Source organism: Myodes glareolus, chromosome 15 (assembly GCF_982192425.1).
Source record: "Myodes glareolus chromosome 15, mMyoGla1.1, whole genome shotgun sequence".
Classification (NCBI taxonomy): domain Eukaryota; kingdom Metazoa; phylum Chordata; class Mammalia; order Rodentia; family Cricetidae; genus Myodes; species Myodes glareolus.
This window is the reverse complement of record NC_142040.1, coordinates 77,592,831-77,617,694: the sequence shown is the minus strand read 5'-3', so window position 1 is coordinate 77,617,694 and position 24,864 is coordinate 77,592,831. Positions and strand designations below refer to the sequence as shown.

The 24,864-nt window shown below is 48.0% G+C and overlaps 1 protein-coding gene across 1 annotated transcript in view; it reads right to left on the bottom strand.

The window, feature by feature from the left end:
* Positions 1-754: 754 nt before the first annotated feature.
* Lpcat1 (lysophosphatidylcholine acyltransferase 1) overlaps positions 755-24,864 on the bottom strand; it is a 50,046-nt gene continuing 25,936 nt past the window's right edge. The window contains exons 4-14 of the mRNA XM_048458836.3: positions 18,976-19,088; positions 17,732-17,792; positions 15,342-15,400; positions 13,321-13,355; positions 11,902-11,956; positions 9,427-9,509; positions 6,217-6,342; positions 5,702-5,855; positions 5,309-5,407; positions 3,361-3,502; positions 755-2,824 (exon numbers count right to left, since the gene is read on the bottom strand). Of these exons, the coding sequence (XP_048314793.2) occupies positions 2,640-2,824; positions 3,361-3,502; positions 5,309-5,407; positions 5,702-5,855; positions 6,217-6,342; positions 9,427-9,509; positions 11,902-11,956; positions 13,321-13,355; positions 15,342-15,400; positions 17,732-17,792; positions 18,976-19,088 (1,112 nt within the window). The 3' untranslated portion in view covers positions 755-2,639. The remainder of the gene's footprint in view (positions 2,825-3,360; positions 3,503-5,308; positions 5,408-5,701; positions 5,856-6,216; positions 6,343-9,426; positions 9,510-11,901; positions 11,957-13,320; positions 13,356-15,341; positions 15,401-17,731; positions 17,793-18,975; positions 19,089-24,864) is intronic.

The window sequence follows — 24,864 nt, the reverse complement described above, 5'->3', positions numbered from 1 at the left end:
AAGTTCATCAAAAAACACAAAGAAGCGGGATGGAAAGATGATTCAGCAGTAAAGAGCGCTGAGTTTGCTTCCTAGCACCCACAGGGACAGCTCACAACCACCTGTAACTTCAGCTCTAGGGAATCTGACACCTTTGATCAGACCTGCAAGGGCACCTGCATTCATGTGCACATAAACATAATAAAAACTGGTAAAAAATGAATCTTAAAACGCAGGGTGTAAATAAAACTTGAGAAACAGTCTCAGGTTAGACCATATTTTCTCACTGCATGGGGCCCAAGCCGACATACAAGTGTCCCACTGTTCTGGTAAACATCAGTTATTTATTCTGGAGATTGGCTCAGGTCCTCAGGCTTCTGAAGCAAGCACTCGGCGACTGAGCTATTCCCTCAGCCTTCACCAAACCTTTTTGAGGGTGTAGTTCTTCAGCTGCTGTTTTTACTTCTGTTTCTCCATCTTTTATAGCGGCTCCACAGGATGAATCTGCTGACCAACGTGCTCAGAGTTACACACGCATCGTGCATAAGAAACACAGAATCAGCCTGCTGGATGCAGAGAGATGCACGCGTGTCATGCGGGTGAGAGTGGAGCTCCTGGCTCCAACACTGCCGGGAATGCTTCCACACACCGCTGTTGGCACTTTCCAAGCCTAAAAGATGAGCTCACCTTGATGGGCTTCCCTACCAGGCTGAGATCGTCTGCTGTCTTTCCACTAAGAGAGGCATTTAACAAAACACACTCAAGCCTGTAAAACTTTTAGGTTGTGTTGTGTTTATTCCACCGAAAACCTGAAGACTGCACCCCAAAGGAGCCTGCAGGCAGGGCGGGCACAGCCCCAGCCCCTGCTTGCTCTGTACATTCACAGTTCTAAGCGCGGACTGAGGTTACTATCAAGAGTAATCAGGAGAATGAACATCCGTCCCAGGTCTGCTCAGGATTCCCTCAACATGCCCAGGGGCATTCCACAGGAATCCTTCACCTGCAGACGGAGGAGCAGAGCCCCAACCTCGGGACATCTTAGTTCATTAATCTCCTTCATTGGCCTTTTAGTGGCTTTTCTCTTCTGAAAATTTGTACTCTACAGTTATAAAAACCAACCTGTTGGCTACAAAGGCTGTGTTCACATTTCATTCATACCTAACAAGCTAAGAGCCCAGAATTCAAGCTCCCTGCCCATCCTGCGGCAGTGTGGCGCTGTGTGGCTGAGGTTGCGGGGCTCTGTTTATGTTTTTCTCTTGGGGGATGCACACACTAACACTCTCTCTGAGAAAGTTAGTAAACACCTGTTCCTGCACTTACTAGCCTGGTGGTCATTTTTTATAGCAATGCCCCGGATGTAAAAATCTAATTTAGGAGTAAAAAATAAAATTACAAAGCAACCATTGCTTACAAAACAAACTAAACCTACGGTCACTGTTGTGCTTTAAGGATGAGTTTGTCATATAAAAAGATGAAACCAGGTAATGCCCAAGGGGACAGCCTGGACCCTGTTCCTTCCTGACGTCACGGGGTGGCCAAGTGCAGTAAACTGTGTGGTCTGTCGCCTGCAGCCGTCATCCCCACAGAAGAAGGCCACCTGTGCTCAGAGGGCGGCCGCTTTCCTAGGTCACCGTGTTAGCAGATGGTGGACTTTGGATAGGACCTCCTGGCTCATCATGTATGTCTGCTCTGAGGCCTAGAATGACATCATCAAGACAAGGGGGTGCTTTCCAGTTCTTCCCTCTGCCTGATTCTTTACTCACATTCAGTGCTCTCACCAGTTACATAAAGTAGATTTTGTTATATTGAAACTGAAATACCGAATTGGCAATGTTTATATATATATATAAAAAAAAGATGGGGATTCAGGAAGGTTTCAGGAAAGCAGAGGATGCTGGGGCCAGCCTTTGTGGCTGCATGTCCCATGGACCTAAATGGGAGGAGGGCAGAGAGACCCTTTAAACTGTGGCCACCGGAGACAGTCTCAGAATCTATCAAAAACAAGCCTGGAAATAAATATCCATAAGCTAACACAAAAAATGGAGTAGAAAACCGATTTTCTTTCTTTTTTTTTTTTTCTTTTTTAAAAAAATGTTGAATGTTTTCCAAAGTACCTAAGTGAGGTTTATAAAATAGTCACGGGCTCCTGCACACACACAGAAACACTTATCATCGGGTGATGCCCCATCACGTCGTGAGCCAGAGATGGCAGAGGCACAGAAGCAGGACAAGGTGACTGTTCCAGGGTAGGTGTGTGCAGCGTGCGTGTGCAGAGGCCCCACACTGTGCACACCATACGGACAACAAGGAGAAAGACTGACAGAAACTCAAGACCAGCGTATTCAAGGTGAGTTACACAGCCAAACCTGTGCCCACTCAGCCTGTGGAGTCCCGCCCCACAGGGAGGCCCCGAGCACCCACCCGCCCGCCTGCCTGCAATGGGCAGGTGGATATACACACAGCTTCCCTGCAAATGCCCAGCTGGGCCCTGAGACAGAAAACAAACACATCACAAGTCTTTTGGACCTCGGGTCTGCAGACAGAGAGAGACGGCGTGGGAAGACAGGGAGATACGGATGGCACAGCACACACACAGGCTCCAGGCCCCTGGAGGCAGGCGGCGATGCAGGAGGGGCCTCATCCCTCCAGAATCTCCCATTCTAGTCCACTTTCTTACAGGAATTCTTTCTCCCAAAGTCTGAGTCTTCAGGGCTGAAGTCAATGCAGAAGCCATTGGGAGTTGGTGCTGCGGGTGTCTGTGCACAGCTGTCAAAATGTGTCTGATCAGGGTACAAATAGTCCTCCGCGAAGTCGGGGTACATTTCTGCAAACTCACGGAAGTCATCTGCAAAGACAAGGAAGTGGATTATTGGGACCGAGAGAGCTTCATCACCAGCCAGTGGTCAGAGATCCCCCAGAAAGGTCAACACCTGTGAGATGACCAGGAATTCCTCAGGCCAGAGACTAAGAGAGCAGGCTATGGCAGAGGGGCCCGAGATAAAGGCTGTGGGTGCTGGCATCCAGCTGAAGCTTCCTGGAGAGCACCTCCAATGCAGCTGGGGTGGGTGTTTCCCACAAGGATACCCAGGTCAGAAGCCCCTGCAGCTTTTGCCTGGTTGTGGGCTCTAAGCTTTAAGCTTGCTTCTAAATCACAGGGAGAAACCGGAGCCATGATCATCGTATCTTTCTGGGTTTCAGAAGAACCTTCCTCAGGGGATATAATGTTATATGGGGAGGGAGCAGCTTAGGGTGTGGAGATGGGGAAGGGGTTCCATTCACGTCCCTAGGCCTCCTGAGGCCATGCTCTCTTTTGCATACCTGGGCTGGAGTGCCCACTATATCCTACCCCTCTTGGGGGTGACACCACTCTGCTCCACTTACCAAACGTGATCCTTCCCTTCTCCTCTTGGTCGATAGCCTGGAACAAGTCAGTCACTGTTAACTCTGATACACCCAGTGCGGTCTTGAGGATGCAGGACAGGCTGGACTCATCTATGCTGCCATCCTCAGGGGATCCATACATCTGCAAGGGGCGGTGAAGAGTTACCCGGGGGGTCCTTGTTCTGGCATTGGTCAGGTCTGGTATGTTTTTCTCAGTGGTCCTGTTCCCACCTTGTCAAGACATCTGGCACCCTTAGTGGGTGGTGCCTACAAGTACCAGGCAGAGGCATGCATGTCTCTGTCTCTACAGGTCCCTCATGGACATGCAACATGTCTTGGGTGAGACTTGCATGCTGCCACAACCGAAGGAGCAGAGAAACAAGTAGAGGGAGAGGGAGTGCAGACTCAGCTCTAGCAGGGAGCAGCAGAAGGACTCAGAGTGCCAGGGCTAAGCCAGGGCCAAGCTGGGGCTGCAGGGCTCTTGTAGCAAGACCCAGGCAAACAGAACAGTGTGCCTCCCCTGCCACCTAGTGGCCAAAGGATAAACTGCAGTATCTTTTGGTTCTGAGGCCCTGGTTTTGAAGAAGGCAAGAACTTAAGTCTACATACATTTCTAACCAGAAAACTACGCTGTATGGGAAAATGGACAAGGTATCCCCAAAGCCCCTACGTGAAAGTTTCTATACAGGAGTGACACTAACATGGAAAACAAGAAGGGACCCTAAAGGGGCGAGAATGTAGGGGCACGTCTCTTGGGTCTTCTCATGGTCACAAAGCTGTTTCACACCTTGATATTTGGCCCTAACTGTGGTGTGAGGAAGGCATCGAAATCCTTACACCAGATCCCAGGGTGCTGCAGTGCGGTCATGAGAGACGAGGGTACCTGATACCCTTGAGCATATCTGTGAGGGGGTTCTCCGAGAATTTTGGCTCTGAATGTGGGTGGCACCATCCCATCGGCTGTGGTGAGCTGGGCACCACACCCTTGGGTTCTGTTTTCTGGCTGTGATTGTAAGGCAGCCCGCTGCCTCATACTGCTGCTGCCATGCCGGACGGCAGTCCCTCAAACAATAAACCAAAACAAATCCTCCCTCCTTGAAGTGACTTAAGATTTATTGTATTATTTATGTGTAAGTGTATGTGAGAGCCTGAATATATGGATATGCACCACGAACATGCACAGACCCAGAGAGGTCAAAAGAAGGAATCGTGGTGTGGCCTGAGCCATCTGGCATGGGTGCTGGGAACTGAGCTCAGGTCCTGTGTAAGAGCAGCAAATGCTCTTAACCACTGAGCCATCTCTCCAGTCTCTCGAGTGGCTTGTCAGGTATTTGGTTGCAGTGCTGACAAAGGTAATGGATATAGAGAATTGGACAGGAGTCCTTTTTTATTTTGCAAAGTACAGCATAAAAATGTTTAATGATTTAAATTAAGGTGCAAACGTGTTGCTTACACAACTGGGTAACTAATATACTGAACAGTGACTTCAGTTAGCAATACATCTTATGTGTGCTAAGAGGGGTCTTAAATGGTCTTACAACGTAACAGGAATTCTTATGCCTTGAACTATAAAGGGGGAGATTTTCAAGGGTGGAAACACAGGCTAGGAGATACTTCTAGGCATGCCTTATTACAGTGTTAACAGGATGGATACACATTGAATGATATGGTGGCATCCCATAGGCTGGGATCCCAGACTGAATAAAAAGGGAAAAGCAAGAAATCAGCTGAGCATCAACATTTATCTCCTGCTTTCTAACTCTAAATGCAACACAGCCAGGCACTTCACAGCTTAGCAGCCAGGACTTCTCCATTATGATTGCATCTCCTCAAACCACGGCCCTAAATGGACTTTTCCTCTTACAACATGCTTCTTGCCAGGAATTTGTCCCAGTAACAAGAAGAACAACTAAGAGAAGCACAAATCCCACCCAAGGAATCTCCTTGCCTTGAACGCCAGCTGGATGGTGGCCAGGGTCTGGGACGGCCTGCACACCACGGATAAGGCGACCACATATTCACGGAGGTCTATCTCACCGCCACCGCTCTGCAAGAGAGAAGCACATGCGGGGATGGCTTGGTTGCCAGCACGTCACAAGGGACCTTCTGGCTAACTGCTTCATCCCAGCCTGATGTGGCAATTTCTACATGTGTGAAAAGCATGCTTTGGAAGATGATTCCCAGGCACGCTTGCTAAAACCCCAGTCGGTTTTCAAACATGAAGCTTCGCCAGAAAGCAAGCCAAGGCCTGCCTGCCCGCACTTAGAGAACAGGCTCCACTGAGGACCACTTACACATGGACAAGCCAGAGGTTTTGTCCCCAGCTCCCCAGTGGACCCACCTCGTCAAACAGTGAGAACATGTCCTCCAGGGCATCTGAGACAGGAACCTCCAAGTAGGCTGCAAACTCTGGAAGCCCAATCTTCTCTCCTCTCTTCATCCTTGCACTCTCTGAATATTTGTCTAGATCTTTTTCAAGATTTTCTGGTTTCAATCTAAATAAAAACATGAGAAAGATCTATTGATAAAACCATAGCACAGAAACGAAAACAGGAGACTTACAACGAAGCTTGGAGACCCATCAAAATATTTTTTAAAATTTCTTAACAAGCAGCAAGTTAGTTTTGGAGCCTGGCGTGTCCTCACAGTTTACGAAATGCCAGGTTTTGTCTCTGTGTCTAACTGTCTGCCCCTTGGGTGTGTACAGGGGTAGCACCCATACACCTGGCTGGTATCCAGAAGGATTCTTAAGGCCCTTCTATGTAGACTGCTGATGACATCTGAAACCCAACAGGTCCCTTACAACCTTGGCAGCACTTGGTTCTCACGAAGGCTTGAGAGCTACATGCAACTCACCCGAGGCCCCTCACGAGCCTGGCGAACTCTAGGAGACAGGTGTCAGCGGGCAAGCGGAGCTGTCCTTCTGCCAAAGCCAGCTGGCAGTCCTCAAAGGTGTAGTCGGTTACTGAGACTCCCAGAGCCCTACAAGAGAGGGACCCTTCCATCACACTCCATGATCCATGGTGAGGAGCCAGTGATCCTCACCCACCAGTAGGAGGAACCACAGCAATGGTAAAGGAATGAGGGTCCGAGGGCAACCGGGGTGGATAGTTCCTGACGGCCTTCATTTCAGGGGAGCATCGCTCTAACAGACCGGCCCAGGCCAAGAAGAAAGCCCAGAGGTCACAGAGGCATGAAGTTATGGGACACCCAGTTCTCAGATGCCAGATTAACAAGGGCTTCCCCTTGGGGGAAGCTGCCGAGCATCATCACACACCCCCGCCTGCCTGAGACCATGATGGGTGCATCCTCCCTCCTGGGAGTGCAATAGGAGCTCTAGACCAGGCCTTTATGATGTCTTGGTGTGCTATTTCAGTCACATAAAACATTATTTTAACTTATATATCAAGAAAGGAAATGCCTATGAACACAGAGAGAAGCCAAAACAAGAATGACTATCACTGCCTATGAACACAGACAGAAGTCAAAATCAGAGTGACGATCACTTCCCAAGACCATACCCTGCCCGGGACATCTGAAAACAATGGGAGTTCTGCTGCATGACACATGCTGTGAGCACACTGGCTGGCAGTGCTCAGACAACCAATGGGATACCAGCAAAGCCACTGCAGAAGTACACACACCAAGCACTCAGGTTAGCAGGGAAACCCTCTCAACTCTTGTCCCCAGATTCATCAGGGCGGTGAGCTCAACAGACCCTGCTCTGGATGCACACACCATTGTTGAGGTCTGGCATCCAGCAGCAGCTTGGAATTGTGGTGATGTGGCATGTTCCCAGTGGAGTCTCAGGAACATGGGGCGAGCAGGAAAGGAGGAGCTTGTCTAGGTCAGGCCCTGGATCCCAGGCTTACTCTTCTGGGTCTAAGGGTGTGGACGGCTCTGCCACCATGTTACTGAAATGGATACAGGCAAGCAAGAAAAGTCACTGTTCTCTCCAGGAAGGAGGTCCCTGCCATGGTCTGTCAACAGGAACATGGAGGGAATGGGTGAGGGAACTACAAGAAAGTCCCAAACAGGAACTGACACCTGCAGCTGGAGTGCTCCCCAGAGCCAGCCAGGATGGGACTTTTACAAGAGAATCCTAGGAAAGAGGAAACAGGTTGTGGCCAGCAAAAGCCTTGACGGAAGCCCTGGGTGAGAGTGCTGAGTGCCCAGGGGTGGCTATGCAGAATGCCCAGTCCCACAGGAGCCCTGTAGGTACATCCACAATCTGCACTGAACATGTATGTTTGGTGGCTACCTCAAACTTCCTTTACTTGGCACACGAGCTGCCCAGATCTGCAGCTGCGTGTTCCTGCTACCATCCCACTAATACCACACGTGACTGTGGACTGTATAACTGTAATGTGTGTACACCCTACATACATGCAATCAGTGTAGCACTGTCTCTCAGCTCTAATGGGTCCAGAGGAGCTATACAGAATCACCCCACAGGGCCTCTGCAAGAGGTCCAGGTCCTGTCCTAAGAACTGAATTGTCTATAAAGACTATGTCAGAGTTCATAAAAAAACACAAACAAAAAAACAAAAACAAAACACAAAATTTTCCCCCTGTATTAAACACATTTATGGAAGAAAACTCATTAAACACATTATGGAAGAAAATTCATTAAAACTTCCCTGAGAATCTGCTTTAGAAAAATGGGCTTTCCACTCTTTGGGCTATTGGCCAGCGTTGTCCAAGAGACTTCCAAAACACCATATGCTACTCTTATTGCTTTTGGTCTCCCCAAAAGTAGCGAGTGAGTCCCCATTGCTGAAGACAGCAGGCATTTTGCACACAGGGCCCAGACGCCCAGGTGTTGGACCTGACCTGAAAGTCTCCTTCCTGAACACTAGCTTTCTTGGACCCAGAAAGTATCTTGCAAAAGGAGAGCTGTACCCATCAGTCCTACTCAGCTGAGGTCTAGGAAACACAATGCTGACTAGCATGGCACTGGACTGGTGCGCCTAACGGTGCAGCAGCGGCACACATACCTTGCTGGCAACCAGACCTGCTCAACGAGAGGAAAACCAAGGCTGGTACTGGAAACTTTAAGAGAGTATTGTGTTTTCTGCATTAACGTCTTAAAATCCCTCGAAATCCGACTTAAGCAGGTGTTAAAATCTGGCAATGATGTTTGGTGGCGATCACTTGCTGATTTCTAAAAGATGTACTCCCTTCCTTTCACCGCCAAAGCAGATCACATCACAGGGGAAGACTGGAATGCAGGGACCTTGGCCTGGATTGAGCACACCCTTAGTTAGCATGTGCTCAGAGTTGTCTGTGGTCAACTGCAGGTCAGCAACCCAGCTCTACCGTGGGCGTATGCCCGTCAAGAGACGTGAGGAGGAAGTAGGCAGGAACCACTGGAGGCTCATTAGAGGTGCTCCCAGAACACTCCCAGGTGGAGGAACCTCAAAGGTTCCTGGAGCGCCACTGGCAGAGGTTAGAGGTCAGCTCCATGTACACAGTCCCTCAGGGGAGCAACAAGGCTGTCCACTTGAGGCTGTGGTGGTGGTGGTGGGGTAATCCCTGTCTGGTGTGTATGAGGAGTACAGGAGCCTAGTTTTAAGTACATGGATAGGAAATGGGGCTCAGAAGGTGGGAGAACCTCGGGTAACACGATTGTTGTCCAGACTAGCGGAACCAGAAAGCAAAAACAATGCTTAAATTCTCTACCGTGCCCAAGAGTCAGCTGGTGGCCCAGGTCACCCTAGGAGATTAAACACACGGATAGTACGATTCCTCCAGCAGGGGGAGCGAGAGTGTCAGCAAACAGTTCACCATCTTAGGAAGCTGTGACCTGAGGCTGACACCTGCCCAGGCCAGTGCATGCCCCAGAAAACACAGTAGGATCACTGATGACTATGGCAGGTTTGAAACTTGCGAAATGAAGCAAAGATTAACCATCTTTTAAATGTTAAACAAGTCAAAACACCATCAGATAAAAGGAGGAGACACAAACCCAAGGCGGAGCACACTCCACTGCTAGCATATGCAGGACCTGCTTGTTCACTCTTGTACAAACCCATTTCCCCAGCACCACTGGAGCTGCTCACTCACTTGGCCATGACGCGCCGCACATTGCTGGCATATAGGGCAGGATTTCTCTTCTCCTCCTCAGAAGGGCAATACACAGGCAGGAACTAAGGACAGAAAAACTGTGTTATCTCTGTTAATACAAGATACTGATTCCATCGGTCATCATAAACGATAACTGTGACAGCTTTAAGACAGGCAGAGCCCGCCCATACATGCTCGCACACTCATAATGTACACACTGCACACACGCATGTGTGCAAATGGTTGTGCACACACATACACACCTACCTGTAAAGTGTACAGCCCAGTGCTACTAACCTGGAGAACCCATTGTCCCAGGACACAATGTCCAGTTCCTGATCACAAGCATCTCCATCCCTCACTGACAGTTTTGTGTTGAGGATAACACAAGACAGTACTTCTGCAGTTTCTATACCTGAAGCCCTCCTGGCAGCTAACATCTACTACATCTCTGTGATAAACCAGTCAAAAACGTAGCATTTTAAACGACTTAGTGGCCCATGCAGATACCAAGTCTACCAGCATGAAAGAGCAAAAGACCACGCCTGATTCCTATTCTTAAAATAAAGGTATTTAGGAATATAGGGGCATCCTGAAAGCCTGTCAGTTCCAACTATGTGCATACATATGCTTTCACAGTCACATTTTAAAGATTCCTAAAAATTACAACAGTCTCTCACATTAACACTGGCACCACATACCAGTAATGCATAGAAGAGCATGTAAAACATATTGCAGGACTTTTCTCAGTCTTTTTTTTAAACTGAGAGACCATGTCTGAAACAGGCCTGCCCACAAAACAGGGGTCCCAGCTACAACAAGATCATGCTCCTTCTCAGGCCTGGTCCTGCTTTCTCCTGGCAGCTGACAGAAAAGCTACCAAAATATCCAGAGCAGCAGAACCGACACTCTCTGGGCTAGGCTCTTTGTAGCAGTAGCTCACCTGTCCTTTTGTATGGCTCTGCAGTACTTATTGCAAGTGAGCAGGCTGTTTCACCAAATACAAAGATATGTATGACTCATCTCTGATTTCAGATGCAGGCCCATTAGAATGTTTTCTTGAGAAAAACAAACAAACCAAAAAAAACCCCAAAACCGAACAAATAAACAAAACCCCCTACAAAACCACCACTCCCTTCACTCAGAGAAAGTTCTACAGACTATACATATATGACTGTGTTTATTGAATTTAGCCAAGAGTGTAGATTTAGGTCTTAGGAGCTTGCTAGCAGCTCAGAGCTGGGTAGGTTATATTCCATGACCAATGCTAAACAGGATGATAACAGAATGAAATTTAGCCATTCAAATTTAGCTGTATTGGTATCAGGTAGTAATGAAGATAAAAAGAAAATGTCGGTCTGTCTCGGTCTCTCTCTCTTCTTCCCTTTTTGTTTTGTGAGACGGGTTTTTCTGTGTAGTCCTGGTTATCTTAGAACTCACTCTGTAGATCATGTAGGCCTAAATTCAAGAGGTCCACCTGCTTCTGCCTCCTGAATGCTGGGATTAAAGGTGTGCACCACCAACCACTGCCTGGCCAGCAAAAAGAAAATTTATATGTACCAGTTTTATAAACTCTAGATAGCAATCACCTAAATAGCGAATGATAGATTTAGTTTCCTTTTAATTTTTAAAAATTCTGCCCAGGTGCTAAAGAGATGATTTAGCAGTTAAGAACACTTGTTGCTCTTTCAGAGGATCTGGGGGTCTGTTCCTAACGTCCCTATGGTAGCTAACAACCTTCCTAACGTCCCTATGGTAGCTAACAACCTTCTGTAACTCCAGTTCTAGAGGATATGACAACCTCTCTGGTCTCTGTAGGCAATACACACATACACACAGGAAAACACTCATACATACAAAATAAAAATGAACAAATCTTTAAAAAAAAATCCTATGCAAATATATTTAAACAACACAAAGCACATAAAGCCACAGAGAAGAAGTGACCAAAAAGTTCCTCTTAGACTGAGACAAATGAAAAGATACTCAAGGACAGATATGTAACATTATCTGTATAGGTTAGATACTGTGTAACTATCTACACAGCACTTGGTCTAATAGTTTTTTTTAACAATGTATCAAGCCTTTTCCAGTGTAACATTGTATGATATGCAACCAAAAAGACACCCTGTGCAACATTATATGACATTGTATCCATTCTAGGTTAACATTATTGTAACACTATATTCTTAGAGATACCAATGTAACACTGTGTGACACTGTATCCACACAACTGAGGTTAATACTTTGTAACATAGAACCCAGTCAGTGTATAACATTGTATCCATACAGATCCCAATGTAATACTGAGACACAGTATCACACAGCTCCCAAGTCTAATACTGTTCAAACACTGCATCATTTTAGACCCTGAAGGAACCCAGTATCTCACAAACCTTAGCAGAACTGATTCCTGGCTAGATCCCACTCCCACCCCACCCATGCTGCATACTACATAACACTATGTCCACTCACCTCAATTTCCACCTGGTTTTGAAACTGGCACAAAGTGAGCCACAGGATTTTCAACCTTAAAAACAGCATTGAGTAATTTTACAACATGTTTAAAAAGTAAAGCTCCTAATTCTGGTAGCTAAACGACTCTAAATTCTGCCCAGATCCTCTAGGAGGTGCTGCTGGGCAGTGAACCTGGAAGAAAGGGGAGCCCCCACAAAGTTGAAAGGACAAGAAAAGAAAGTAAGAAAAAAAGAGAGTGTAATAAGATGATTTTATTAACTAGAGATCTCACTTTTCTGGTTAGATATTTGCTTTGGTCTTTGGTTATTTTAGAAGGGCATAACACTTCCTTTGCCCTCCTGCTTTGACAGCCTTGTCTCCAGGATGCCCATCTCCCTACGTATGCAGGGTAGACTTTCAGCTTTAAGTCACACTATGACTTGTTTGCCTGATTTCCAGGGTCCTGGATCTTCAGTAGTACTGCTGTTACTTGTTGTACTGCATGGAATTACAGAGTTACCTGGAGTTCCCATCCCTGAGGTCACATTCTCTTCTCTCTTCCTGGCAGTCAGTCACCCCCTAATTCTGAGCCAATCCTTTTCTGCCCCAACATGCCAGTCTGCACACAGGACAAGACACTGGAGCCCAGTTCCAAGTAATCCTTCCAGTCCACCCATCCCCCACCCAACCTCAGAAGTAGTGGCCTGACTGTCACTGCAGGGGCACTTCCCCAGCAAGTGCAACAAATACCTTGAAAGGCTTGGGAGGGGCTGGTACCTGATTTCACTTCCTCCCTGCAGCCTTTGAGGCAGTTTTAACCCTGACTGGCTCCTCCTTTCTGCACACAAAAGTCAGCTCCAGTATTATGGGATGCCTTGACAGCCTGGTGTCCCTAGTTCGACTGCTGTAGTTTTTGTTTCTCTTATTCCATGGGCTTTATAATCACAGTACAACTGATTCCTTGTGTCTGTTCCGGAAGGATAAGGATACTAACTCTAGAAGGCCTCCCTCACCTAGCACCCCCTGAATCCTACTGCCTATACACAAAAGTCCCCATCCCCAAACACCAAGTGCTGCTAGACGGAGAGTACTAGGTGTATTAGATGGGTAAGGGAAGGGCTCAGTTATATTCCCACGGTGCTGGTATCGAGGAACTTATGTCCCCAAAATCCAGGAGTTAATTACATAGCCACACAGGAACACGTAGTTTTTTTCACGATGGGCCGACCCTAATTGCTGTCAAGAGTAATTTTCACATTTGCAAAAGCAAGGAGGGCACAGGGAGTCACCAGAGGTCTGTGCAGCCACAGAATGAGAGGACAGACAGGATGACATGGGGTCTGTGCATCCACAGAATGAGAGGACAGACAGGATGACATGGGGTCTGTGCATCCACAGAATGAGAGGACAGACCGGATGACACGGGGGCCAACTTACGCTCCGGGTCCTTGCCACGTCCATGTGATGGTGTCCTGGAAGTGAGGAAGCAGATGAATCAAAAATAGAGCCAGATCATATGAGGGCCATCTTTATCCAGCCCAGGGATGCAGAGCTGTTTTCCTCCTACATTTAAATATAGCCAGAGTAAAAGCAGCTAGTGCCCTGGGTTCCAGGGCCCTCAATAACCCAGTCTCTTAAACGGCCATCTTTTTTGTTGCACCTCTGAGGCTGCCAATTCTAACAGTGGCCTAAGTAGGGTTGGTACCCACTACCCCTCTCCAGTGTTCCAGCCTGTACTTCCCAAGTCTTCAGTGTCACCTGCCCACTCTAAGATGCTTCCTCGGGCAAGGTCTGCCTGGACCTGATCACATGATCTCACTACAGCCTCATTCCACGGCTGCATCTGCACCCAAACATCCAACCATGACTACCACATGCATGCTCCTCCCAGGAGCTTTGAAGGAGGGTCCTGTCACCAGTGGACTTAGCTACCTCACTGTATGTGTGCCCAGAAGGATTTCAGAAATTACCTTAGCAGTTACATCAAACATTTTCACAGGAGCTACATAAGCACCTCACATGGTTTCTTTCCTTTGCCATCTTCAACCTCTTGCTACCCTGGTTTGGCTCCCTGGGCAGACTCTGTGCTCAGAACTCTGGCAGTGGTGCATCCTGCAGCTACACAGCTGAGGATGCTCACACAAACCTTCGAAACATGAACACAGGCAAGCTTCCTGCTTCTCTGATAACCAAACTTCCAAGATTCTAGGGGGACCAGTGAGGATTATGGCCTCACCAGGCTGACGAATCAACTCAGAATGGAAACCTCACTCCCACAAACAGGCTGGCAGGCCACTCTATTCCTGGGTGTGCTGACGCCCAGCAGAGGGCAGGGCCTTCCTCAGGAAGCTGACAGGAAATGGACTCTTCCGTGGTTCAGCAGTACATGACAGAGTCATCCAATCTGTTAGTTTTAGTAACTGATGGTCCAGAGGGCTTCCACTGCCTCTGCATTTGCCTCAGGCAAGCAGGCCTGGTTCCCACACAGGCAGGCAGGCATTTGTGTCCATGAACTGCCTACATTGCTGCCACTAGGTTGTGAGCTGAGAGGTTTCCTCTGTTGTCACAGTAATCGACTGTTGGAGACAGGGAGAGCCCACTGTGGTAAGCACCCCCACCTTGCTATTTCCACTAAGAAATACTATGTGTGCCTCATTCCAACTCAGGTCCCTGGGGCTCACATTCATAGACTGGCCATTTCTAACTGTGGAAGTCATCAAGACAGAGAACACCTGCTCCAAAAGTCATAACAGAAGCGAGAGACTGTGGCTGGCATCTGTGAAACAGGCGGGGCCCTCATGCCTGTCCCTGGGGACTGGGAGAGTATTAAAGACACTTGGGAGAAAGGCCCAGTGGCAAAACCGGCTCTGAGGCCTCCCTCGTCTGGAATCTTCCCTCCTCTGAGCTGGGGTCCTTCCAGGTTACCCAGGAGCTCTGGGACCAACTGTCCTGTCTTATCTTGTTTCTTTAAAACAAGTTAACGAGACTTCCAACTAGAGCAGAGGGGGCACAACAAAGTTACCGGGTTCCTTACCTACCGCTCAGTCTTCTAGAATGTAAGCAGCCCTGGATTTTAAAACAGCCCAGAGGGAGCCAGGCTTTGGGAGCTTCTGAGGACTGTCTGTGTAGGGTCTTACTAAAAGCTGGGATGGGTCATGGAGCAGGGCACTGCTTCAGGGCCTGTAAAAGGTGGAACTCTGTGTGCCAATGCTGAGACTATTCTAGAACTGTCATGAATACACCACGGAGCTGGCTGACACTTGGGATTCTACCTGCTGAGCCTGCCCCTCCCTCTCTGGGCTGAGGCCATGTGATGATGCCGACTGTTCTCTTAACTACTGTCCATGGACAAAGGACATACAGATATGGCAATTCAGATACAACCAAAACACCTACCCAGCTCTCATTTCTCCTGACCCCCCCTCACTGAACACATGTCCCAGAAGAACATGACTTACCAGTTTGTTTGGGTAGCGTAGCACCACAGGCTGGACAGGAACTCCAGGAATGAACGCACCTGCCAAGGAAAATACAGGGTCTCACTGCTGGCAACAGGAAGCATGGGAAGGTGGGACCTAGCTGTGGTCCTTTTGCTGGCCTTAGTAAAAACAGCTTTTCTGTGCCAGCCTTCCAGGTCAGTGAAGACATTCTTTGGGTTCCTGGGTTATTTCCTACACCCTCCCTGCACGGCCCATGAAGAGAGGAATTGCTGTGCAGTATGACAGCCATTAAATAAACAGACTGAGACAGAAGGTGAGGGTCTCCACTGTGTCTATACCTCTGGTCCTCAGAACCCTTCTCCACAGGTCTGCTCTGTTGACCTTGGTTTCTACACACTGCTCGTGTCCTGCATCTGGGGTAGGGCACTAAGCAGGATGAGGCACACCTTGTCTCACCTGGGGTAGGACGTTCTAGTCAAGCCCTGTCCCCACCTGTGACAAGCCTCTGTCTGTGCACTGGAGAAATATCACCTGAGAGGCCCCAGGATTGCTCTGCCAGGCTCCTATCCTATCTATATCCTGGCTATGCATTCCCTGATGAGTTGACAAGCCTGGGTTATAAAGTTCTATTCTATTTAAAAATGGCTGTTTGAAGGCGCACACCTCTGAAAACCAAGGTGTCAGAAGCACCCAGACATGGGGGATGGACCTGGCCAAGGGGCCTGGACCAGCGCAGAGTCTCATGGGAATCAGTGTTCATCAGTGGTGTGTGACCATCCTGGGAGGGGAACGTCCTAGAGGGACGTTCTCTGGTTGTTCCAGACACCCCTCTATTCCTTAGTTCAGGGCCATGGTGATGGCCCTGGTTTAGGATTTCTGTACCCCTGGAAAAATCTGCACACCAACATTCCAGTCTTGGAATCTGGGTGAATGTGTGCATCTGAACATGCATGGCCATGAAGGCAAGTAGAAGGAGGGAGAAATAGGGGCTGAGCTGGCTGGCATCATGCACCTAAGCAGCAATTAACCAACCTACAGGAGGTGATGGCTCTTCCCAGACTCCAAAGCACAAAAGTTGAGGTCACACGGAGGTTTCATGTGTGTCACGGAGTATGGAAGTTGGTTGGACACTGGTCCAGAACTGAATAAACAGCAGGTGTCTAGGGAGTGAACCATATCTGGACACCACAGTTAGTGCTGGTTGGTAACCGTAGCATACAACATACAACCTCCTCCTCCCCATGATGTGTGTTGCCCTTGGGGAGGCTCTCATTTATTCTCTGCCCATGGCCTTGGGGACATGGCCTGGTTGGGGGCCTTTATGGGCCATAACCAGGGTGAGGAGTCCAAGTGAGGTGGGTTAAGGACTTTCTCCTGCAGCCAGGCTTGTCTTGGCCACCATGTGCTCCCTTAGCTGCTAAGTGTATTTTAGAAAGAGCAACCCAGGGCACATTGAGAGAAAGATTTCACTTTCTTGCACTGTATCTCTGCCCATCAAAGTTGCTACTACTATGTCAAGAAAGGGAGGGCTCAGTCGTGTGCACACGGACAGAACAAAAGGGTGGCCTGGGGAGGTGGAAGACTCTGGATTACCATGCAGCACTAAAAAGAATGGAAAGACCATGAAGCTGGAAAACCTCAAAGACAGGGCAGTCGGATGTGGCCCAGAGCAGAATACTATCAGCTGTACCCAGGGTGACCTAGTCTGTGGGAGATGGTGTGTATACCCCATGCAAAGAGTTTATGAGTCCCACCCTCCTCTTAACAGTACTAAGAGCTACGGCAGGATCAATGGGTAAACCTTTTACACCTCCCGGGGTATACAGAACTCTAACTAGGCAGAGTCAGGAGTGGACTTTGTACCCCATCATCACAACTCTGCTGCTAAAGCCAGGAGCTCAATCCCAATGCTGGGCTTGGGGAGTGCCATGAGGGGGTGTCCCAGCTGATGGGTCACTGCTCATGCCCATGGAGAAAGAGTGTTGTTCTCTTGTGGCGGTGGAAACAGCTTTCAACGCTTTGCAACCTAAGAGCAAGCTACAGGCTGGCAGATCTCTAATATCAATAGAAGCTTCCAGGGCCCAGGGCACCTTATGGGCCAGAGGGCAAAGAGATCTCAACACATCAGGGCCTCACTGGTCAGGAACTCAGAGCTCAGGCCAACATTATCACCTCATGATAGTCACTGCCTTCATAATCTCCTCATCCTCCTGCAAACACTCCAGTTCTTGGCTCAGACCCCGAGACTTTCCTGTGACTTCTGGAAATGCCTCTAAGAACTTGTCATAAAAGACAACAAAGATTTCCATTACCATGGATACCATTACTTTAAAAGTCATGCCTGGTTTCCTCTTTTTGACAAAGATAAAAACAAAACAAAATAAACAAATGAAAAAAAAACTACATACCAGGTTTGAAGGTAATGAGGCAGGTCCTATTTGTACATGTTCCTTCTGGAAAAATCATTATCTTAAAATAGGAAAAAGACAGCATTAAATCAGAGGACTTAATTAAATCCAGAGTCCACAGAAGCCCACCTACCAATGTGTTTTTTCTATTACTAACATATTTTTAGACTATGGCTCCTAGCAAGGGGATGGTCTTCATGAAGCCCCCCCCCCAGGGTTGGGAACAGGAGGTGTGAAATGAAACATGCTATAAGCACAAAGTAAGGAGCAGTGAAGGACACCACAGTTCTTAGTCACACATATATCATAGGAGAGAACGGAAGCCAAGAGTGGAGGCACTGATGAGGGACCACATCATGAGGAATGGGGACATTGGGAACAAGCAGGAAACTGTGCAGCCATTGGCCACAACTACAGAGTGAAGAAACTCCTGTCCTCGTGGACATGCCAATGGCTGACTCACTGGTCAAGGCAGAATATACAAACTAAAACTCCCCATGCTGGAAAGCACAGCTCATATAGCTTTCAGATCTGAGCCCTGATGAGGTGATCCATTGAGGAGGCTGGATGGAGTCAGTGGGCATGCCTAAGGAACACAGGTAAGCTCCTTGGAGAAGAGGGAGCAACTCCTGTGTGTGTGTGTGTGGGGGGGGGGGAGTGGGAACACTGGCCACATTTTACAAGCCAGAAGCCTCACTAGAGGTTGCCTGTGGGCACAGGTCCTAAGCGCCAGATCTGCAGAGTTTTTGAGCACCACAGGGCATCCTGCAAAATCGCCACCTCTACCTGTTGGCTCAAGTGGAAAGAAAAAAACTGAACATGAGTGACATCAAGGCATCTCAGGCTTACGGGGGCCACGGGCAAAGGCAAGCCTTATGGATGCAGAGGTAGGAGACAGACAACAGGACAAGAGGCTCAGTCCAGGATCTGGAAATGCTGAATTCCTCAGGCTCACAGTTAATTTGAAAAGTAGACCATATCCAGGACAACCAGCAAGGCATTACCCCACACAATGAAACAAGTGGACACTTGAGGGAATCTATTTTCATTTAAGCCCAGACACTGAAACCCAAAGTGCCCAACATCAAGTATAGTTTCAGATGCACACACTCCCCAAACACAAACAGAACAATGTCGACTTCAGCACCAGAGAGGGACATGGCAGGCTTTGTGGTTTCCTCTTCCTCCCATTCTCAAATTACACATCTTCTGGAAGCCCATAAAAGCAAGCAGGACAGTTCTACCTGAGGCCACTTTCCATCCGACTGTGCCCGGCGCTTGATCTCCTCCACTGTTTTCCTTCGAGAGTCCTGGTCAGACCGGGACACAAACACTGGCCGAATGTACCTTATCAGAGCTGTAGGAGGTAAGACAGGTTGTCAGCATCCATAGCTTCCAACCACAGGGTTAGAACAAATACCTCTCAGGGGCCAGAGTGAGCTGCAAACCCCAAAGAAAGACACCTACCTCCCTAGGTCATGCTGTTGCCTGGAGGGTGAGCGACCTTCCAGTGAACTCCCAGAACCTAAGTACCCTGGAGGAGCAATATAGTCCATGAGACCATCAGCTAGGACACACAGGACACACTGGAAACCTAACACTACCAAAACAGACGATCTGCTGTCGTTGTATTAGCAGAACAAGGAGATTCAAGTGCTCCTGGACCCCACTGTTGGCTGAACTTGCCTTCCTGAAAGTCAAGAATGAAGCCCTAACTCCTGGCACCTGGGAATGTGACCCTAACTGGAGAGGTTTGCAGATAATCAAGTTCACATGGTATCACCTTAACTAGGGTGGTCCTAATGAACAAATGAAGTCCTTGTAAGAGAACAGAGGCAGGGGAAGAAAAGGTTGCATGACAAGGAAGGATGCTATGTCCTGCAAGCCTGAGAGTATCAAGGACTGCCAGCTGCCACCATGTGCTCGGCTGCCAATGCCCTCCTCTTAGACCTCTAGCTTCTGGAGTGGCGAGAACAGGCTCTTGTTGCTTCTTTGCTGCAAGGACCCTAGAGATCATACACAGTCCTGGAGTAATCGCGACATCACAGTGTCTCTACATTTGGTCTAGGTTCAAGGCACTTATATGGTCTTAACTTGCAGTCACAGGGTCTCTACATTTGGTCTAGGTTCAAGGCACTTATATGGTCATGACTTGCAGGGCTCAATTGATCAAAATGTTGGGGACCACCAAAGTAAGACCATGTAAAAATAGGATAGTACTCAAAAAAAAAGCTATGAAGAAGTTTTAACATGAACTACCCTCTGGTAAGTCCATGTTCTGAGGAAAAATGGAGCAAGAAACAGGCAGCTATAGCTGATCTCCCAGGACCATTTTAGCGGTAGGTTCTTTTGTAAATCATTTTGAGACTTGAAAAGATTATTTTGTGATTCTTTCTAGGTGGTTTTCAAAAAAGCAAAGAAAACAATTTTAAAAAAAAAGAAGGAAGAAAAAAAGAGAAAATCCCTTCAATCTTGTAATAAGCCACTGTGTTTTCATATAACTCTTCCAAAGAGCCAAACACACGGGCAGTGACATGTCTTTATAGGTCTTGAATCATTTTGCTGTTTTTGTCATTCTAACAATCCTTTTCTGTCAACTTCATGACGGTTTCTAAAATGACTTTGAGAGTCAAAGGGAAGAGGAATGACAGAACCCGCCCAGCAGGCTGCGAATCCCGACCTTATCTGCCTTTCTGTAAAATGCCATCACCTTCCTAGAGGTGCTGGGGCTCACCTGGTCTTGCTGTGTAGTGTATTTTATGGGGCTGAGCACAGAAACTTTCTGTGTCTATGACGGCAAGGATAAGAAAACTGTCTCGGATAGCGGAAGATGTTGGGGAATATCATTTTAAGTGTGTTGCTTTAGTTTATGTGGCATTTGCTTAACTCTGTGAAGCTGTGGTTCTTTGCCTGTCTAAAACACCTGATGGTCCCAGTAAAGTGCTGAAAGGCTGACAGCGAGGCAGGAGCAAGGGTAGGTGGGTCTGGCAGGCAGAGAGGATAAATAGAAGAAAAAATGAGAAAGAAGAGGAGCAAGAGAAAGACAGGAGGATGCTAGGAGCCAGCCACCCAGCTACACAGCAAGCCATGGAGAAAAAAGTAAAGAAAGGTATAAAGAGAGAAAGGTAAAAGCCCAGAGACAAAAGATAGTTGGGATAATTTAAGAAAAGCTGGCAAGAAACAAGCCAAGCTAAGGCTGGATATTCATAATTAAGAATAAGCCTCCATGTGTAATTTATAATTTATCTGTGAGTTGGGTGGTGGGCCCCTCAAAAGAGTAAAACATCACACAACAGGAAGATGCCTTCCGGTCTTTTCATGAATCTGAGGATGGATACAGGGAGGCAAGAAAGGTTCCAAGGATGGGAGAAGGTAACAGTGATCATCTGGGCACCCAGGATGTTATCTTTGAGGGATAAACCTCCCTGGATAAACCTCCTCCCATCAGACAAAATGATTCTGGACCCTGATGGACAAGTTGCTCCTAAAGACGGGAAGGGAAAGCCCACAGCTCCCTGGCAGTAGGCCATGATCTGCAAACGGTCAACACAACCTTGCTGGAAGTCCCAACAAACCTGCGATGGCATTCCCTTAGCGTTTTACTTCCAGATATCACTTGGCCAGTTCAATGTATGAATGAGTACTGGTCGATACGACTTGCCACCTGTCCAAGGCAGGTGGTGGTGGTGCACACCTTTATCCCAGGACCCAGAAAGTAGAGGCAGGTGGTTTTCTGAGTTTGAGGCCAGCCTGGTCTACAGAGTAAGTTCCAGGACAGCCAGGACTACACAGAGAAGCCCTGTCTTGGGGGAAAATTGCCCTGAAGTTTGTGGGGCACATGGGCATTTTCTTATGAATGATTGATGCGGGAGGGCCCAGCACCCTGTTGGAGCAGGCTGCGCAAACCATGGGGATCAATGCAGTAAGCAGCACTCCTCCATGGCTTCTGCCTCCAGATTTCTGCCTCACTGACTTCCCTAGGTGATGGTCAGTTACCAAGAGCGCAAGCTGAAATTAAGCCTTTCTTCCTCAAGTTGCTTTTGGTAATGGGGTTTTATCACAGCACGAACAACCTTAACCCTAACTAAGACACATAAAGTTGACTCACAGAATTCTGACAAGGTAGAGACAGGAAAAGGTGTAAGGTTGGTCACACTCCTGACAGACCTAAATATGAAAAACACTACAAGTATTTTCAACATTCATCTCTTCAACAGAGTTAGGAGCTGTCTGTCACAGGGTTCCAAAGAAGGGCTGCAAGTTGGGACAGGCCATTGCCTACCTAAGCCTGCTCTGAGATAGGAACCAGAACACGTCCTGGGTTCTCGAGGGGTAAAGAGGACCCTTCGCTGCATGCCCAGGACAGTACTTAATGTGGCACGTTGCCTTCAATGGTAGCTAGCTGAGTAAGGAATCAACTGAGATGAGCTACATTTGGAACTTAATCAATATTCCTCTCCCTCTAGAGACAGGGTCTCAATGCTCTAGCCAGGGCTCAACGGATCCTCCTGCCTCAGTTTTAAGAGTGCTGGGATTACAGGCACACATCACTGGACTTGGATAATGAACATTTCTGATAATCTTGCCACCACCATTCACTCTGTGGAGCAGGAAATGTACTCACTACAGGAAGAACCTCTGTACACAGTGATAATAATTCTATAAAACCCAACAGCCACCTGGAGCCTTGCCAGGGCCACATGCAGTGACATTTGAGACTTGTGACACCATTCAGGGTTATCGAGGTGGAGCACCTATCTGTCAATTACAACCTCATCTAGCGTCCAAAAAATTCTTGGAATTCAACCCAACTTTTCAGGCATGTGGAGTATTCTTTATTTGACAATCAGACTGATAAAATCTACAGTCTATGACCCAAATAGCTCAGCTTCCCTCCAGGAACCTCGTCAAGAAGGGAAGTGACCATGTTCGCGCAGAGCTGTTTCATAACCAATGTCCTCAGGATCTATTGTGCTACTCCCGGTACAGGGCTACGTACGGCCCCGCCTTCTGCCTTCCAGCTTGGCATCTCTGCAGAGTCCTGGCTATCTCGATCAGGAGACTAAGCGTGATGCCTGACAGAGATGAGGTGCTCTCATCTGGTACTCTGAACAAACTGCAAACCCCTAGTCGAACCCCAGCCTAGTTTCTTCCCCTCCAAATGCGCCACTCTCTACCAGCACCCTGTGCACGGAAGAATTCATTCAGGGTCTATGAGCCTTGGAGCACTTGGTACAGGATACTGACCACAGTGTTACCTGAACCCATGGTGAAGATTCACATTTCCCATGGAAAGGAATGACCACATCTCTCAGATGGGATGCACATGGGCTGTGGAGGCCATGTTTGTAGCGCACTTAGACACAGGTGCCTCTGAAAAGTCACAGGCACAGGTGAGGGAAGGGGTTGATCTGGGGCTGGGGACCTTGCTGCCATCGGCCTGGGTTCTAGTCTTCTTGACCACCTGCTTCCCCGTGGCTATCAGCCAGTTCCTTAATGTTTCCATATGCAATGGAGAGAATGCTTGCTCACCAGCAAAAGGAGAAGGAGATGAAGGTGAGGACAGAACCCTCGTTATAGACATACACATAAGTTCTAGTGCCCTTAGGTAGCTGGGATAAACTTTTCCTCATAATCTGGCCAAGTGTCAGCAGGCTGTTTCTATGCTTATTCTAGGACAGACATCTGGGTCAGGGTCACACCAGAAGCGTCAGTCTAGAGTGATGGCCACATCCTTTCTTCTGCCCAACTCCCAGGTAAATATACCTCAAGATTTCAGAGGTCTCTCACAGAGCAGAAGTCTTGTATGTACAGAGAGATTGGGATACCAGGGACACTGGATGTTTTATGACAACCTGACAGAAGCTCAAGCCACTTGCGGAGAGGGGAACCTCAGAGAGAAAATGCCAGCACCAGCTTGGCCTCTGGGCAAGCCAGTCATTAATTTAATGATTGATGTGGGAGGGCCCATTCCATTCTGAGTGGGGCTGCCTCTGGGCAGGTAGTTCTGGGGTGTATATATAAAAAAATAAGGCTGAGCAAGGCATGAAGATCTAACCAGTAAGCAGTACTCCTTCATGGTCTCTGCTTCAGTTCTCTACCTTGACTTGAGCTCCTGCTTTGACTTCCTTCAGTGATAGGTTGAGATGTTTAAGTGTAAGCTGAAATAAAGTCTTTCCTCTCCAGGCTGCTTTTGGTCATGGTGTTTCATCACAGCAAGGGCACCTCTGTTTTCAGACGACACTCCCGGGGCCCATACAGTCTGGGAGATACAAAACTATGCCCCGTAGTGTCGTGAGACCCACAGAGCTACCCCAGCAGAGTGTCCAGACACCAGAGCAAAGCTTCAGAACAAAGACTAGAGCCTTTCCGCCACGTCTTCTCTTCTTATTTATTTGTCAAGATGTGGGTACAGAGCTGTGGCTCTTTGACCACAGGTGTCAGGCTGAACTCTGCTCCTTCCACTGCTCTTCAAGGATACCACAGCCACCACAATAACCACAATACCCAGTAACCACCCTACACTGTCCCCCCAACCCCACATCATCCACTGAGATGCCTGGGAACCACAAAGGAGGCGAGCCAGAGTGTGAAAAGCAATTGCATGTCAATACTGTGTTCTCTCTATGCCTTAACACTAGACCCTGTAAACACAGCCTTTCAGACAAAAAGTCTATGTAGATGAAATCATGGATCTTAAAATGAGGCTATCGTGGGCTATCCACTGGCATTGCTCTTAGCTAAGACAAACACAGATGGGGAACAGGGGAAAGCTGGCCATGTAACCAGTGAGACAGGACATCTCCCATGGAGCTTCTGGAGGGATCCCTTTGGCACACACTATGACCTTGGACTTGTGGTCCCTAGAGAAAGACCTTGTGCTACATCAAAGCACGCAAGATTTGTGATCCGATCAGCAATCCCAAGACACTGTTATTCCTGTGGGAGTCACTGGTACTCAGGAGCAGGCTTTCCAGAAGCTCAAGAGACCCTGAACTGCCCTGTGATACAGGAAACACAGGCTTACCAGACAGACCTTGGACATGGATGTCTGCACTTGACAGTACTGGAGGACATACAGGCACTGATAAAACCCACAGAAGCTCATGCTACCGGGGAACCACAATGTTGTG